The 17947-nt window shown below is 42.0% G+C and overlaps 2 protein-coding genes across 4 annotated transcripts; both read right to left on the bottom strand.

The window, feature by feature from the left end:
* Positions 1-5003, bottom strand: slc25a17 (solute carrier family 25 member 17). Its single transcript, XM_041957511.1, has 9 exons — positions 4798-5003; positions 4300-4360; positions 4140-4206; positions 3700-3851; positions 3476-3592; positions 3229-3377; positions 1529-1624; positions 1281-1366; positions 1-554 (listed from the first exon to the last, which is right to left on the bottom strand). The coding sequence occupies exons 1-9, from the start codon at positions 4852-4854 to the stop codon at positions 401-403; spliced, it is 939 nt and encodes a 312-aa protein (XP_041813445.1). The 5' UTR covers positions 4855-5003; the 3' UTR covers positions 1-400.
* A 2335-nt stretch (positions 5004-7338) lies between these two features.
* On the bottom strand, positions 7339-11105 carry rpusd1 (RNA pseudouridine synthase domain containing 1). 3 transcript variants are annotated; one of them, XM_041957442.1, is made up of 6 exons: positions 11033-11105; positions 9844-10067; positions 9625-9748; positions 9395-9497; positions 8879-8980; positions 7339-8613 (listed from the first exon to the last, which is right to left on the bottom strand). In XM_041957442.1, exons 2-6 carry the CDS (start codon positions 10029-10031, stop codon positions 8201-8203), a joined length of 930 nt encoding a protein of 309 aa, XP_041813376.1. In that variant the 5' UTR covers positions 10032-10067; positions 11033-11105; the 3' UTR covers positions 7339-8200. The 3 variants fall into 3 exon arrangements, with proteins under 3 accessions (XP_041813376.1, XP_041813374.1, XP_041813375.1); XM_041957440.1 differs by having other exon boundaries at positions 11018-11100; XM_041957441.1 differs by having other exon boundaries at positions 9844-11086.
* Positions 11106-17947: the final 6842 nt, after the last annotated feature.

Below are 17947 nucleotides of genomic sequence, written 5' to 3'. Positions count from 1 at the left end.
TGAAAATGAAAACATCCATTTAATCGTTTCAAGAAGACTTTAAGAGAAAATTCGCAGGCATCAGTTCATTCCCTAACAACAACTCTATGTAAAAGTGAGTCACGTTAAAGTGACTTCAGCGGTTTAAGGAGATTTAAAGCCATGGGAGTTGTGTAATCTGATGCCATGACTCTGAATCTGTCAGAGGATTTCCATTTTTTCATCATCACGATTTTTACAGAAGGACAATGTAACAAAATCAGTATTATTTTTAAAGTATTTGCACAATGAGGGCACCATTAAACAATCACTGTTTTCAGGAAAGGGAAGTCTCCATCATGAGGTCTGTAAGCAGTGATGAATACAGTCAGCCAGTGCTTTAATGAGGTGAAGCGTCCATGGTTGTGAAGTGACTTGCTGGCTAGCGTCTCTTATAGTGGTTGCTGCTCAGTCCCATGACTCTGAAAGTGCAGCTGGCGATCTTCTCATAGAGAAGGAACATGAGGGCAGCAGTCAGCACCGTCTGCAGCAGCTTGGCCTCCAGGCCTTTGAACAGACCCAACATGCCATACTTCCTATAGAGGGACACCAGGGTGAGAACATGGAACATATGTATGTCAAATATGAATACATGAAAGAGCAGAAGTCTTTGTTAACATTAATTCATGAAGATGGCATATCGTGTACTGAAGCTAAAGAAAGAGCTGCATAATTATGGGTATAATACTAAATACACCAGGCCTGACACGCAAGTCATGTACAGAGAGTCTTTCTCCAAAGGGGAAAAATACTAATTTGGTCTGAAATCATAACATCTTAATCTGGATGAATTTGGACCTTTATGATACAGAAATGAACTAACATAAAATATAAAACTAAACTTTTCACAATGCAAAATGTATATTCTAGTCACCAAATCATCTTCATCATCTCTTCAGATTTTATGATTTTACTGACATATTTCAACACAGCATCTTAATCTTCAGGTCATTTTTGGGTAATCTGGGTGTTTGTTATCACCCAGGTTACATGAAAGCAATCTGATGATTTTGGTCATGTATGAAGACTGTCAAAGTTGGTTTACCACACGTTTTCACAATTTAGAACAAAGTCCTTGTTATTCAACTGCTCCAAGTCAAAATTCATCATTGTATTATGTATTAAATCTATAGAGAAGGACTTCAATTAGAGCCATGACATTATTTGACAGTAATATGTAATGTGTATGTGTGTGTGTGTGTGTGTGTGTGTGTGTGTGTGTGTGTGTGTGTGTGTGTGTGTGCGCATGTGTGTGTACCCACCTGACTCGATTGACCAACAGACACTTGATAGTCCTCAGACTGGTCAGTAGTTTAGACTTGTCCTTTGACTCCTTTAGCTGACCAAACTGCAGTGATATAAAAACAAAAACAAACATTTGCTGTTAAAGCTCTAAAGTGAAGAATTCTTCTGTCTGATTATAGCATCTTTTCATGTATTCTGCTGCCATAGACATTTGTTTGAAGACAAATGGGAAAACTCTCAGGCGTAGTAGACACACACAACCTACCCTAAGAATGGACTGTATTGTCTGCAGTGGGTAAGTAACAATGGTGGCCACGGCTTTGGCAACAGCGCCGATGATCAAGACCTCAACAGATAACAGCTTGGAGGAAAAAAGAAGAAACCTTGTTAGATTTTTGTGCAATTTCATACTATTAGTGAAGGAGTGGCAGCCTAAAGGCCTGAGGAGTATACTTGTCTGGGTGGGTTCAAATAAGATAAGACTTTATTAATCCCCAGCCAGGGAAATTCGGGCGTTAGAGGCAGCAGGCAATAGCAGTTGGGGAAAAAAATAGCAACAGAATAGAGAAATGCAAAATACAAAATAAAAACTGAGTATATATATGTACATTTTATACTGAGGACTGTATAAAAGAAAAAACAATATATAAAAAATATACATTGCCACAAATAACTATAAGAAATATTGCCATAAAAATATACTGCCAAAGATTCTATAGACTTTCGCAGTTTTTACACAAATTGCACATGGGAAAATGTCAACACTAAGTGGTTCAGTGGAGCAACACTTTACCCTTCTTTACCATGAGCAGTAGATTATCTTTAACCAACATATTTATCCACAATTGCTGCATAAAAATGTCAAACTGCATTTGGTATGAAATCAGGCACACATTCTCAGCCAAACTTTGTGCTTCCCTCACCTCTGTTTAAGCCAGAAATCATGTGAACTGAATTACCAAGTGTCTGCATATCGAGTGTCTACTCATCCAGATGATGGGATGACCTGAAGTGGCTTACCTTCTTTACTTTTCCATTGGTTCATTGCAAGAACATACGTGTGTTTTCCATTTATTGCATAACCATGATGTAACTATAATATTACTGATTTCTTATTATTATTAAGTAGAACTTGGCAAGTTTTCAATGATTTCTACACCATTTTCCTATCAAGGGCAATTTTTCTAATATTCTTTGTTGGGCACCCTGAGAAATATATTCACGGGAGTGGTACACACAGTGGGGGATGGGGTATTACTGGTGATTGGGTGTCATGTGAGAAGTTTATTATGCGTGCGACGTCTGATGGTAGAGATGCTGATGATTCTACTCGCAGCAGAGTCTTTGCAAAAGACAGTTTGAAAAGAGCTGCTCACAGTGGCAGGTCATTGCTTTGCAGTTCAATTATTTCGTGTTGCAGGTTGTCAGGCAGATCAGCTTGTTCCACATTAAACAGTGTAGCAAATATGTTCAGTTGCTTTTGTTTACTTTTCATGTCCCGAACGTCTTACCAAATGCCTTAGGGAGTTTTAACACTTAGCAGCATATTCAGATGCTTTTGTTCTTGCAGAGAAGGAAAATACACAGTGTTAGCTGTTCTTTCCAGTTGCACCTGCCACAGCATTAATTTCACTTCAGATGATTTCACATTTAAAGGCAGAGAGCTGAGAAGCTGCTGGAGATTGAGGTTCAGCTGTGTCCACCATGCAGGTCAAAGCACACAGACACTTGCTATCACTGAGTTTCCACGTTACGTTTTCCTTCATCTGTATGAATTATTCCAACTGACACTTTGGAACAGTTTACTTTGACTGGTGCGAGCAGCTCCATAGTAACAACCAGGCTCTCCATCACAAATTCTTCTTCTGAATGAGGTTTCAGCTTCTTAGCCATTAGCTCGCTCAGCAGATTCAGATGTTTCTGTACTCCTAATCCCTGCCTCATCTCTCTCCGTCTGTCACTCACCTCTCTGAGAACTGCTCTCCTCAGCTGCCTCTTCAGTCCTTCATAAATCATGAACTGGATGGCGGGGTTCAACACCAGCAGCAGGGACGGGAAGGTCCCGTTCCACAGCGCTCCCACGCCCTCATCGCGGACGATCTGCACAAATGCATCTGCAAAACACAAGAGCTCAAATGAGGCTTTATTGGAAAAAAAAATTTTTCGTACTGTGTGTGGTGAATATAGGCATGATCTGACAATGACCATTTACCCCAAATCCCAGAGTAGTTGGTGGGTCGTACGTCTGCACTGCGAAACTTGGAACCTTGAAGCTTCAGCCTGGTGTTGACAACCCATAGAGGAGTGGTAACCAGTACGTTTACAACACCTAGAGACACAGAGGCAAATAAAAATGAACACTACCACCAAAGCAAACACTTTCTTGCCCCGAGTCACTAAAACAATGCTTTAATGATCTGAGTTGACAAGGCTTACCTGCAGCAATGCCTATGATTAAGTCAGCGCTGTGTGATGACTGCCTTCCCCTCAGCACGCTAGCCTTGAGGCTGTGGAAGCAGTAGAAGTAGACAAAGTTGGAGCAGCACAGGCTGCAGATGACCGGGAACCAACCTCTGTACGGAGCTAGTCTGCAGCGGGGGACAGTAAACACAGGAGCACATTATAGAGCCCATACCGCTATACTACAGTAGACATATGGTGCTTGTGATGTGAGAGCGTATAGGGTAAACATTAGGAACATTGAAACTGTTCAACTTTATTGCCAGCATATGTTGTACTCAATATTGCTTTGGGTACACTGTGACAACAGTGCAAATGTATGTATGTAAACATAGGATGACAAAGCTAACACATAAAATCAAGAATTTATTGGCAAGTAACTAAATTAAATCTAGTCGAAGAACATTTTCACTCACAGTCCTTCTTCTTTGACAATTTCTGCCAGAATGGCTGGAGTCGATCTGGCTTTCCGATTTTCATCCACTGAATACAAACAAGAAGACAACTTGTTTTGAATAAATGCATCATTACTATTATAATAACTCTAGATAAGACTGCACCAGGACTGTTTCTTACCTTGAAGCCTTAGTCTGGCAGTATCTAGAGGGAAGAATACTGTCATGGCAGTCACGCTTCCCTAAAAAGTGAAGAGACTCAGTTTACGGCTATAATTCCGCTTTCTTCCATATGGAAGAAATCTTACACCAAACGCCATTCACAAATCTTACAATTTAAAGGGATATTAACATGTAAAGCACAAAAGACGCACTAAGACCAAGACACTATATTTTCTGAATGATGATAACACAATATTCAATTCGGCAAGTTCGGTTTGGTTTATGTACTAGCAGATATTGCTGAGTGGACAGATTGGTGACAACATTTCAAGGTTTACAAATCTTTGTCTATTCTTATGAAATGTGGCGCCATCGGGACTAAGACATCAGAGCACGTTCAATGTTGGGTGCAGTTCTGCGGACGATTTATAGCGAAGGCTCACCAACTATACTGTTACAGCTGCTGTCATTATACACTCAATGAAAGAAATGAAGAGTGAAAGTAAGGCTAACTTACCACTGCTCCTGACACAGCATGAACCAAACTCTCATACGAGAAAACGGCGGAGCTCATTCTGAACTTATTTCGTGGTTCCCACCTTTTGTTCGACTAAAATAAACCAAATGAAAATAATGTTCCTTGAAGAAAACGGATGCTATACCCTCACGACATTACCCGTCTATGGTACTACCTGTTTTTGGCTCAGACGTACGGTTACAGCGGTTTTTGGTACCTCGCTTCCTAGCGGCTGACTTGTGGACGCTTGTGTACGGTGCACAGTGGCATTATGGGTAATGTAGTTCTAGTCACGGTGCTCTTTTTAAAGTTTCAATACATCAGCTCAGTATTCAAAATGTCTTTAATTTCTTGTTCTTTTACGTTTTAGACATGTCTGTAGGATCTATCCAAGCAGGATCTCAATGTCCTAATAGAAGCTGGATGACATAATGCATTAATACTAATGTTTTAACTTTCTGCAATTTATAAGCAATATTTGTGTTGTTAAAGGGGGAGTCCGGACTGTTTGAAACTCAGTGATTGTAAGTGTCTTTCATGGCGGACACTGCCATGTAGCTCGCAGAGCTGAACCTCAAGCTCTGGAAAGTGGAAACACTGTATTTCCCTACTCTGCAGGAACAAAAGCCTATCTGAATATGCTGCCGAGGGTGAAAACTTCTTCAGGCATTAGGTGAGAAGTTTCAGGACATGAAAAGTAAACAATAGAATGGAACATATTTGCTAAGCTGTTCAATGTTGAATCATCTAATTTGCCTGACAACCAACAACATGAAATAATAGAGCTGAAGCAATGACCTACGACTGTGAGCAGTTCTTTTCTTTAAAACTGATTCTGACAAAGATTCAGTTCTGCTCAAGACTGGCTGACATTTTCAATCCACTCCTCCTTTGAATTCTTTGCAGAACTGACTGCAGGTGTGATTTAAAATGCACTGAAAAATGTGCAATTATGGTAAGACTGGCATCTCAAAGATACCTTTTATGCATTTGCAGCAGGCTACAGTTTATCATCTATGGGTGGTAATTGACTCGAAAAAGGGAGTAACTACAGCCCCATGATGGTTGTCTCAGGGTGCAGCAACAGAACACAGCAACAGCAGTCACCCTGAAGTGCGACAGATCCCTTGCTTCATGACTGCAGTGATGTATGGCAGCTGTTATCAGGGCCAGTGGTTACTATTTTTCTGGTCACAGGCTGTTTATTCAAAACGATAATGCAATAACTGCGCCACAGACCTTTGGTGGCCTTTCTCCATCAAACTCTTCTCACACAGTCTCTCAGTGTTTGATCCGTGCTGCTCTAGACAAATTAACAGCAGCTGTGCCACAGTATTATTTCCATTTTATTATTATATAGATATTCAGTGCCCTGGAAGTGTTTCTGTGTCCTTTCCCTGACTGGTATCTTATCTTTTCAGTAAATTTATGACAGATTTGTTTGTTTGTCTTATGGTGCTGATTTTGCAAACCAGCAGTTGGATCCTCCACGTGCAGGTTTATTTAACCTAAAATTTATTGATTACATACATTTGATTTACATTCAACCTTATATGCTCCTTTGGAAACAACTGGCTGCAACAGCAATGCTTCAGAGAGGGGTCGGAATTCTTGTTCAACCTTTTTATGTAGCTTTTTATGTCGGTGCTGAACTAACATTCATTTGTAGATTCAAATACAGTGCAGTGGGTGATTTGCTTTTACATGCATGCAAAAAAGCCTAGGAGATAATCTGTTTCTTCCTCTCTTTTTTGCAGGCTGCAGAGTTTCAGAGGAGATCCTCCGTCTGGTGCCAAACGTGAGTGCAACATGCTGTTTCTGATGTGATTTTAATGTCTTAAACATCAGCACTGGCATTTCATAGCAATTCTTCATTTTCTAGGAATGGTTCATTTTGCTAAGTACAGTAGAATCAACTTATAGGAGCAGATTTACACTACTCGTATGTCTGTACAGTGAAGATGAAGGTACAGACAGCAGCCAGTTAGCTTATCTTATTGTATTGCATTATATCTCATTTGTAAAACCTGTACAAAAAAGTGTGAAAATGTCATAGTTGGATAGGGGGTTACGTGCCGGTCTATTTCTTAGCTGGATGTGGACCCTTCCAGGAGTCTCCACTGTGACAACAATGCTCCAGGAAGTTACTGTGCTTGACCAAGAAATGGGAAGGGGTGTTTCTTCGTGAACTTCTAAGTTTTAAAACTTTTTTTACAACCCTTATGTAAATAAATGTTATACTGTATATTGCATTAAATCAAATGTTAACACTGTGAATGCTTTGTTGTTATGGTGCAGTATTCAAGCTGGTCAGGAGTTGATTTGAGGAGGGGTGGAAGGGGATGCCATCCTCTCTGATGGAAGACTTGACAAAATTCACCCCTCTTTTAAATAACACAGAAATATGACATCCTGCGGGTTTTGAGTAAGGGGTGCCAAATTTACAGGTTTACCAGCTCTGTGAAACGCGAGTGCAATTCTGCTGTTTTGCTGTGACTCAACAACACAACGATATTTTTAATGCCACCACAATATTGCAAGTGATATTCAATTAATAACTTTAATAGACTTCATGACAGCAAAAAATACACAAAAACACAAAACATAACTGACGACAGCTGATCAAGGTGAATGACGCTCCCTGGACGTCTGTGAGTCCCACTCTTGCAAATAAGAAGTAGCTACTGTATTGTAGCACCTTGCAGCAAGCAGGTCCGAAAAACAGTGATTTTGCCTAATTAGCAATTATTCAGGAAGATGTAAGAAAAGCTGACCTGGAATGTCAGCCTGTCATTATGGACCAATGTGACAGAGTGAAGCCTTAACATTAAATCATATTATTACATGTAAAAAAGTCCACTGTGACAAAAAACAACCAGACAGCTGTTCAGCTCAGAGCTTTTCTTTACCTGCCCAACGAGAGAGATGAACAGAGGTGAACAGGGAATTCCATGTATGTTAAAGCCATGCAGTCAATGTGACAACACCAATGGTTGTGTGATCTGACCACATATAGCATAAACTTGTTATAAAAAGCACCAATTAAAAAATCTTACACTTTTGGGGGTGGGATGTGTACAAGATGAATGAATGGCATCTACCCCACCACTGGCTTACCAACATGAACTGGGAGTGAGGCACTTAACTCTCAGACTACTGCGGTGGAGCTGCTCAGTGACTCACTGTAAAACACTGGTCATAGTGGGCAGCTGCCGCTTGTATGAACTGTTAAAGACAGCAGCAGCTTACATGCTCACACGCGTGTTTTCTAACATATGTTTGCGACTGGTTTGAATTTGTGACATTTAAATACAACGCAGGTGGTCAATGAGATGGAGCATGCATGCTCAACCTGGCCTTTATAAGTAAACAGCTAAAATAAATATAAATAAATTATGACACATCAGTCTCCTGCCCATTCACTCAGCCACTCCTGACACTGCCTCCTCTGCTCCTCACTCTCCTCCTCAGTCCTCTGTTCCCTGCTTCCTTTCCTCCTCTCCTCCTTCGTTCTCGCCCTCTCTCTCTCCTCCTCTTTGATCTTCCTGTCCTCCTCCACCCTCTGCTCCAGCAGGGCCTCCACAGTGGGCGCCAGTGTTCGTAACGAGCGCTGCGGGAGCCACTTGGGATCCACCGTGGGGACAAAGGGGTCTCCGGCAAAGACCAACAGAGGCTGAGGGTCCAGGGGAATGTGGAGAAGGTGGGCGTGCAGCATCATGCGGTAGGGGGCGTCATCCGCCCCCGAGCTGTAGGTGAAGTCCCCGACAATGGGGTGGCCTATTGCGCTGCAGTGGACCCTCAACTGGTGGGTTCGGCCTGGGGGGAGAATGGCAGCGAGGAGCTCAGGTGAGCTGTACCCAATGATCATAATCAAATGGCCGGGCAAGATTAATAGAAGCTACATAAATATCAAATGTTCCACTGTTTGGCTAACCACTGGTCCAAACTTCAAAGTGAAAAAAACTTACTGTTCCAGAAATGTAAACTTCCTCTAATCCAAATAAGATTTGTTTCTCAGTAAGGTGAAAAGAAGAAATCCTTCATTTCCCTTATATGACAAGAGGCAAATGAGTGTTGTTACCTGTGAGTGGCTGCAGTAGCACCTTGGTAACAGGGTCTCCATCATACAAGCCATACTCCAGCACCGTCAGCTCAGTTTGGCAAGGCTTAGGGTTCTCACAGCCTGACGAGAAGGATGGAGAAAGATCAATAACATTCTGATCAATTCTACACAAGCTTCTGAAAAGATTTTTGACTTTTGAATGAATGAGTAGCCCGGCAGTGTAAATATTTCAGTCACGCCAAGCCTCAACATACTACTCAACAATTCATTTCCACCACTACCAATCATCTTAAACTCCATGTGTATAAATATTAGATTTTTTAACTCCATATGCAAGTTTTTACTTTCTGTGTGAACTACCTTGAAGACATTGCCTTGTGATGACAACAATTTGTGTGGAGAAACACACACACAAACCAACATTACTGAAAAAAAGTTGGTGTTTCAAGTCAGAAATTTAAGATTTGAAACGTCTTTGAACATGCACACACACACACATACACACACACTGCAGGCCAAGCCAGGATCGTCTACCTTCTGTTCCCTCAATACACATCATGTGTGTTTTTCCTTCTGTGGAGTTCTTGCCGATGGAGAATTCCAAAGTTTGTGTCTCTTCTTGCACCCAGCCACGTACCTGGGAGGAAAAATGTTTTAAATTGATTTTATTTCCTTGCAGATGTTTTTAATCACACCACATACAGACAGATATATGGTAATAGCTCTGCTGTGTGCATGTGTGTAATTGTGCTTGTCTTACATACCAGGGCGAGGTAGGCCTTGGTGACAGTGCGGTCCTTGAAGCAGCGGTACGCTCGGCCGGCAGCGGCCTTATTGAGGGCGACACAAAGAGCCCCACTCGTGGAGAAATCCAACTGATGACAGAACCTGTTGGGGAAAGAGAGAGAAATATGTTGAGGCTATTACTCTTGATGAGCATGATGTATGTGAGCTAACCTTGTTCCTATTAGTGTGATTCTGACCTGAATCCATAGTAGGTGCTGGGGTCTGCCAGCTGAGGGAAGCGATGCCGAAGTTGTGCCTGCACGGTGTGTTTCTCATACCACATCTTGCTGTCAATGCGGATGTCCCAGTGCTTGTCCACCACGATGTAGTCATCGCTCTGGTACAGCACACGAAGGCTCTCCAGGCTGGCAGCCTCAGTGGTCATCCTGCGCAGCCTTTAACTGACACAGCTCATCCAGCCCTGCAGATGTATGTAGCTGTCTTCATGACTGAATCAGGCAGTGGTGCAATAAGCACTTAAATCAAAGTATAAATAATATGATGTAAAACAATTCTACTGAAATTAAAAGTATCATCAGCCAAATTTACTTGCGTAACAAGAGTAAAATTATTCATTGTGAAGACTGTCCCCTTTCATAGTGTTACATTATTGCTTTACTATTATGGACTATTATGGATGCCTTCATGTGTAGGCAGCATCTTATGTTTCGATTGCAAAACTTCAATATTAGACTGTGTATCAGGTTTTAAATAAATGCAGCTGTTAGTGGAGTGAAAACTATAACATTCCTGTCTGTGTGGTACAAGTAGAAAGAAGCATACAATGGAAATAAAGTAAAAGTACATGAAGTTGTACTTAAGCATCCTTGAGTAAATGTGCTTAGCTTCCACCACTGGAATGAGGCAGGCAGAGAGTGTGGTTCAAAATGAAAACACTGGCAGCAACTCATGAAATGACCGGACTGCGAACGAACACTAAAAGGCTGTAAGACAGCCTCATTAACATTAATGTAAGAGAAGCTCTTAACCACATTAACATCAACACAAAATTCAGCTCGACATCAGAGATTATGTGAGAGGAACAGGCAGCTGGTCCTAGCCTCTCCTACAGCGGAGGTTGCTTTCTTTTCTCTAATAAATTAAGTGTCTTCTGCCGTAACTGTAAGGTACAATGCACAAATGCTCTGTAGTGACACCGCCCCTGCTAACGTTGCTTCCAATAGACAGGAAGAAAACTTTCTGGTTAAGTGGCAGCAAATATAATGCAGTAGTTAGCATGTTAGCACCGTTGGTTTGCTAACTACTGTGTGCTAACAACATATGATAACTAGCCTGTGCTTGCGTCATAATACCGCGACTGTCTGGTTAACTATCACGAATCACTAGCCAAGACTGTTTTTTATGACATACCAAAAGTAAGCGTACATTTACAAAAAAGACAGATGTAAATAAATCCACAAGTGGTGCGCGAAAGCTCCGTCTTCTTCTTTGTTTATTATGGCGGATACTAACCAATGTGAGAGCTGTATGGCGCCATCTACTGTACTGGAGTGTGTAACATTATGGCTTTCTGTCCTAACAGGGGTTTATGTCAAAAAGTAGGATTGTGTTGTTATGTGGCTGTTCGCTGAGTAAGACCCAGACCAGATTTTTTTTTTTTTTTAACATTTTTGAATGTTACAGATTTGAAAGGTGTTCAAGTAGTCCAGTAAATCTCCAAGCACTACTATGCATTGCACCACATCTCTGAAATTTACATAAAACTGTTATGTTATGTTGGTCTTCTTGTGCACATTACCACACCATTACCCACATACCCACCCATTCCCACTGCTACCTTTGCACCAAAACCTGTCTATTATACTCATATTGTACATATTGTATGTGTTGTGTATATAATTGCATATATATTTTTGTGTATATAAGTGGGTCTGTACATAACTATATATCTTCATTGTGAATATGATTCAGATTTGATGCATCCTTAAGTGCAACTTTTACTATGTATGTTGTTCCAATCGATAAATGTTACAAAACTAGACATGTTTCTGTGTAGGTCGTTTGGGGGAGGCTAGAACTGGATTTCATTGTCCAATCCTGTACTTAATATTGACACTTAAGATAAGTGTCAATCAGCTTCTGTGGTCAGATTGTTTCTGTGAATTTCCTCTAGTTTAGTGGTTCCTTACCTTTTTCCCTCATGTTCACATTTTACATATGGCATATGTGTTGTGGGCAGTTCCACCAGTTGTTCCTCCTCAGATTGTTTTCAGTTCAATTCAGTTTTATTTATATAACAGAAGACAACAGAAGCTGTCCCAGGAGACTTTCCATATAGCTGGTACAGCCCAAACTCTTTATCTACAGAGACCCAACAATTCCCTCATGAGCGAGCACTTGGCGACAGTGCTGAGGAAAAAGAAAGCACAAAGGCTCTGGAGAAGAAGCCAAGTTAGTACCGTGCTGAGTCGGACATGAATGCTGACAGACGGAGAGGGAGAGAAGAACAGAGGAGCTCGTGGATGATTAGAAGTCCCCTGACAGTCTAATCTTATAGCAGCATAACAAGAGGCTAGTCTAGCAAGCCTGAGCCGGCCCCAACTGTAAGCTTTATCAGAAGGAAAGTTTTAAACCTACTCTTGAATGTAGAGATGGTGTCTGCCTCCCGGACAGAGACTGGAAGATACTCCCATCCTGCATTATGGGAACGCAGTTCTGCTGGGGTAATAGGGTACTATGAGCTCTTTAAGACTTTGTAGATAAGGAGAAGGATTTTAAATTGTATTCTGGATCTTACAGGGAGCCAGTGCAGAGCGGCTAATATCAGAGACATATGATCTATTTTCCTTAATTTTGTCAACATGGATTCTAGATCAGCTGGAGTGTACGTAAGTTTCATTTGGACAACATTTAGAGGTCAGAAGTGGTAAAATTAAGTTCACAAAAGTCAAAGAATAAATGAAAGTAAAAAGGAATGATAAGATATGTGTAACTGAACTCTATATTTGCTTCTTTCTTATCCTTTTAACTACCTTGTGACCCCTTAGACCCATTAGGAGGACCTGACCACCATGTTGGGAACAGCTATAGATGCTCTGGTTTCCTCCCGTAGTCTAAAGACATGCAGGTCAGGTGAAGTGGAGACTAACAGACCTTCAGGTGTTACCACAACATCATGACAGCACGCATTGCATTGCGGTACCCCCATGCAGTTGCAGGGCCTCAGTGTTGTGCAGGCTGACTCACTGCTATCAGCCTCACTGAGGAATTTCCTGCTAGAAAAAGCTTCAGTGTTTGCTGTGAGGACGACCCACAGACTATAAGTGCCAATGTGTTTCTCTCAGCCTAATATCATGTTCAATAAAGCAGATCACTCTAACTTCTCCTGAGCAGTTTGTTAAAATCGACTCTTCGTATTCACGTTATGGATTGTGACAATACGATCAAGCCTTGAGCTGCAGAAGTCTTGACACGGGGGATTATGCATATTGCATTTGTTTCATCTGTTTCTGCTCCGTCAGTGGGTAGGCCTACTGTTCCAGGCCACTCACCCATTATTTGTGACGTCCATAATCCCCAACCTCAACCTCCCCTCCACACTTTTATCTGCATCACTGGCTCCGATGACACGCTCCATCCAGTATTGTGAGCATGTGGTATTTGAGATAATGGAGTTGTTGTTTTTCTGTGCTTTGCATTTCATCGCCGCAGTGCATGTGATACTGCGGGCGAGCAGTGCTTCTGTTACCACTTGAATTATTGTTATCGGCAAAGCGTAGCAGCAAGGTCCAGGGCCAAGGCCAGAAAGGGTGGCCAGGGGTGGCATGGCCCCCCTCCAGGAATCTGATTGGCCAAAGGGGCAGAAGGTGGTAGGTGCTTGGTTTGTGAGTATAAATGAACGCAGCACAACAAGAATTGACTGAATCTGAAGCAGAAAAAATGTATTAAACACACATGTTGATGATCTATCATGTAAATTCAAGGCATATTTTTAGTTTCTGTTGCGCCACAATTTTGAGGGACAACAGTGGTGCAGTGGCGCCGCAATTTATTAATCTAGTATAGATTGAAATGTCCATCAAAATATTAAGGCCGTCTACGATTAATGGTTAGTGAATGACATGTGCTGTTGGTCTCCAGCCTCCAGGTTTAGAGAGGGGCAGTCCGTATGTGTGCATGGATTACACAGCCTGGTAACTTCATTAATTATTGAAATCCTCCTACACGCACCAGGATTTAACGGTCATTTACCTTCTGTGCTTTTTACCTGCCAGACCGGTAAGATGTCAGACACACATTCTGACCGTCGAGATGCACTTGAATTATTTGGTAAAGAGCGACCGTCCTCAGAAACCCAGTGAACCTGTGGGTCTCCTCCTGTTCTTTCAGCTCTCCCTCGAGCTTGGCAGGTCTAAGGTAGTTATTTGTTATTATTTCATATCAGAATATTTAAAGCTGTGTATTTCCTCCTCTGAATAAACAGTTCAACCATTGATCATCTGCAGTTTATTATTGCCTATAAGTGGAGCTTTTATTATCCAGTATGGAGGATTCAGGGTGGATCTACAGGCAGAGATGGAACATAATATTAATCAGTATGATTTCATGAGTGAAAAGTCACCTGAAAATAAGAATCGCTGAGTTCTCATGACCTTAGAACGAGCTCTTTATGTCTACGGAGGGAGCAGGTCCTCGTCCACTGCTGAGTTTCGACAGTAGCCCAGCACAGACAAACCAAACGCCGGCTCCAGTGAGCTCCTTTCTTACTTTTCATGAGTTTCACTGCCAGCGTAGGTTCTCCTACATGCCTGGAAAGGTGAGATGAGGCAAGAGGTTGCAATCTGCATCCTCATCACTAGATGCCACTAAATCCCACACACTGGTCCTTTAAATTTGAGTGTAACAAGAATTATCGCCCCTGTAGCGTAATCATCCTCTGTGCTGTGGATCCATATTTTCATCTTGTTCCAAACACTAATAATTTCTCCACAATAATTCCATCGTGCTGTGACCTCCTCGTAGCTCGAAGCTAACAAATGATTAGCAACGTGCTGATTGTTTGGAACATACTGTGCTGAAACACATGACTGGAGAGCAGACTCTTTCACTACTGCAAGTAATCCCTGAACGTAGCCAGGTATGTGCTGTCAGCTAAGAAGATCAAGAATCATTATGTAATTGGCATTTCATAACCCAGTCTGGTTTCCACTGTGTGTGTGTGTGTGTGTGTGGGTGGGTGTGGGTGTAAAACAGACAGGTGTTATTACAGAACAGGATTCAAATGTGGTGTTGGATTTATGGTTATTGTTGCATAACTTTTCAGAGCAAATCATCTTAGAGAGCTGAGTGGCAGATTGGCATGTTTACCTGGGCGCATCACGCACACACACACACTCACACACACACACACACATGCACGTGGCACTACGCAGTTTCAGTGGAAATCACAAACGTTTCAGTCAGATGACAGAGAAGACGGAGAGGAGAGAAGCTTCGCTGACAGACATTGGAGACATTCATTATAATCCCTCTCAATAACAAGGATCTATATTTCTCCTTCATCCTAAACTGGATGTTCTTTTGCTCGATTAACTATAAAATCTCAACCATTAAGTGGAAACACTGCCACATTTCAGATTAGCTGCTTGTGAAGAGACTAGAGGACGAGTGGTTTATCTTTTGTTTTCTGCTCCGTGAATGAAACCCCACCTGGATGTCGTGTTTCTCTGGATTTAGATGACTCCATGCTGTCCAAGCCGACTTTCTCCATCTTGGATTTTTGCACTCTTTGAATCTTATGAGGAGTTTAAAAGCAAGGTGCAGGACTGGGACAGGTCTGATAAATGTGCCTATAATACCAGCCGTGTCTCAGGTGTGGTCTGTTCCCTCCGCAGGCGTGAGTATATGTCCTGTTTTAGAGCAGTGCTGAGTTGATCGTTGAAAGGTGTGACCTTGCAGACCGTCTGTCCACCATGCAGAATAAGTCATTTCTGCAGGCTCGCTGTGAAGAGCCCATAATGACCTCAGACTGGGGCGTCCCTCTGCTGCTGGCGCTGCTGCTGCTGGCGCTGCTCTACGCCTTCCTCTACCTGCCGGCTACGGCCCAGCGAGCCCTGCTGGAGCAGGCGCTCAGGAGCAACAACACGACCACGGCGGTGACCACACCCGGCAAAGAGGACTGGCTCACAGACGAGTAGGACAGATGGGAACAGAGCTTTATCGATGGATAAGTAGACATGTGACAGCAGAGCGGCCATGGACGCTGACCTTGAGTAGATGGTGTGGTTTTACCATCCTGCAGGACAAAATGACAATACGAAGCAGATCGATCAAGTCATCGTGATTCAGTGTGCACTTTGGATTACCTGTGCTCCCAAAACCCTCCTCATACGTGACTGCATTTCTGCTCTGCATGAGCTACAAGTGACTGAACGGCATCAAAGGACACAAAAAGAAGCAAAAAAATCTTAGAAAACCAAATACTAAGAGACACTTTAAGTAGGCGCCCGTCCAACCACCACCAAATGCACCCACAGTTAGATGATAAGATTGATGCCTCTCTCATGTCTGTCAATATGAAGCTACAGATAGCAGCTAGTTAGCTTAGCTTAGCTTCTATGTCCAAACATTAAAAAAAAATCCTACCAGCCAAGATCACTCATTAAGATTGTACATCCACAACAGATTGTGCAAACAAGATGTAATGTGTTACTCGCGTGTGAGTGCATGGTTTCAATCTACTTCTGGGCAAGAAAGCATCTACATCTCAACTGACTTAATTTTCCAAGCGTTGCTTTAAAATGACCAAGATGTGGCGCTCATACACGTTATTATACAAATACTACACTCTCTAAAACTCTGTTTTGTCCAATTTGCTAATTTCTCGGCCTATTGTAGAGTGGAAAGACCCCGAGACAGCAAGAGTAACTTAATTTTGGTTTTGTTGCGAGTCACAATACTGACAGTATTTCAATATGAGCCAAATATGAATCAAGTGAAGGGACACTTATTGATCTGCTAAATGGGTAGGCTGGATTAATGGCTTTGAGTAGTAATGAGGATTTGCGTCTAGTTCTTTCTTGTATCAGTTATTTTGCAGCACAGTGACAGACTGGTGAATATTCTACAGCTGGATTCATCTCTTTGCATCACCTAAAAACTGACTTGAAAACAGCAATAACATGCGTGTGTTGTATGACTCTGAGCATAAAATCTGTTGCATTATTTCATTCTGGAGACCACAGCGTTTCAGACAGTGAGGAAGTGCCTCATCTCACTGGGGCACATCTGAAATGACATGTTGGAACTGTCACCAAGGACATTTCTGTGTGTAACATTTTACTCATACAGTGTAGTTGAATATAGTGTTGTGAATCGTGTGACATAATAAAACACCATAAAGACATAATGTCTTCCCTGTGACTACCAACAGGAAATCCACAGGCGTATCTGAGTGAAAGCTGTGGCTCATTATGAATGTGTCTGACAAAGCACTAGCATGTTAAGTGAAACTATTATCACGATCAAAGACTGCACACCCATTGCAATTCATGTAAAGCTGAAATTCCTGTTTGATTGTTAAAGAGTAGTTGGCTTTGGGTTCAAAATAGTATTTAGTTGAAGAGATTGATGCCACTTGCATGTCTGTACAGTAAATATGAAGCTATGCTGGCAGCAGCTGGTTAGCTTAGCTCAGCACAAAGCCTGGACAAACTGTGCAGAAATTCTTTGGTTTTGCATAACAACTGCTGCATCAGCTGTCCAGGTGACTGCTCACAGGTGATCTTGAAGCTGGATGTGGAGGTCCTGTGCTGGCGCGCTTACACGTGGTCTGTGGTTGTGAGACCGGTCGGATTAACTGCAAAATTCTCAGAAAGGACATTGGAGGCTGCTGATGTTAATGAAATAAACATGCGGTTCACAGGTCCGGTGAAGGTTCGTGCAGTCAACCAGGCGCTCCCTGTGACCCTGCGTTGTGTGATAAAACTGCACATTTTTAGAGGGCCAAAGGCACACCTGTGCAGTAATCATGCTGTCCAATCATCATCTTGATATGCCGCACCTGTTAGATGGATTATCTTGGAAAGTAGAAGTGTTCACTGAAGCACATTTTAACAGATATGTGTACAAAATTTGAGGGAAAAAGGTCGTGTGAGTGCATAAGAAAGAAAAGTGTTCCCTTTCTGTTTTTTCTTCAGATGAGATACGCTATCAATGTTGTCATCCAACTAGACCAAGAAATTGAATAAGCATATTTTGTGCATGCAGGACAAATATGTCAAATGAGACATCTTACTGGTTGCTTGAATCGCCTTTATTAAAAGATACAGGATACTTGAT

Source organism: Chelmon rostratus, chromosome 17 (genome assembly GCF_017976325.1).
Source record: "Chelmon rostratus isolate fCheRos1 chromosome 17, fCheRos1.pri, whole genome shotgun sequence".
Taxonomy (NCBI): domain Eukaryota; kingdom Metazoa; phylum Chordata; class Actinopteri; order Chaetodontiformes; family Chaetodontidae; genus Chelmon; species Chelmon rostratus.
This window is presented reverse-complemented; position numbering and strand designations above follow the sequence as displayed.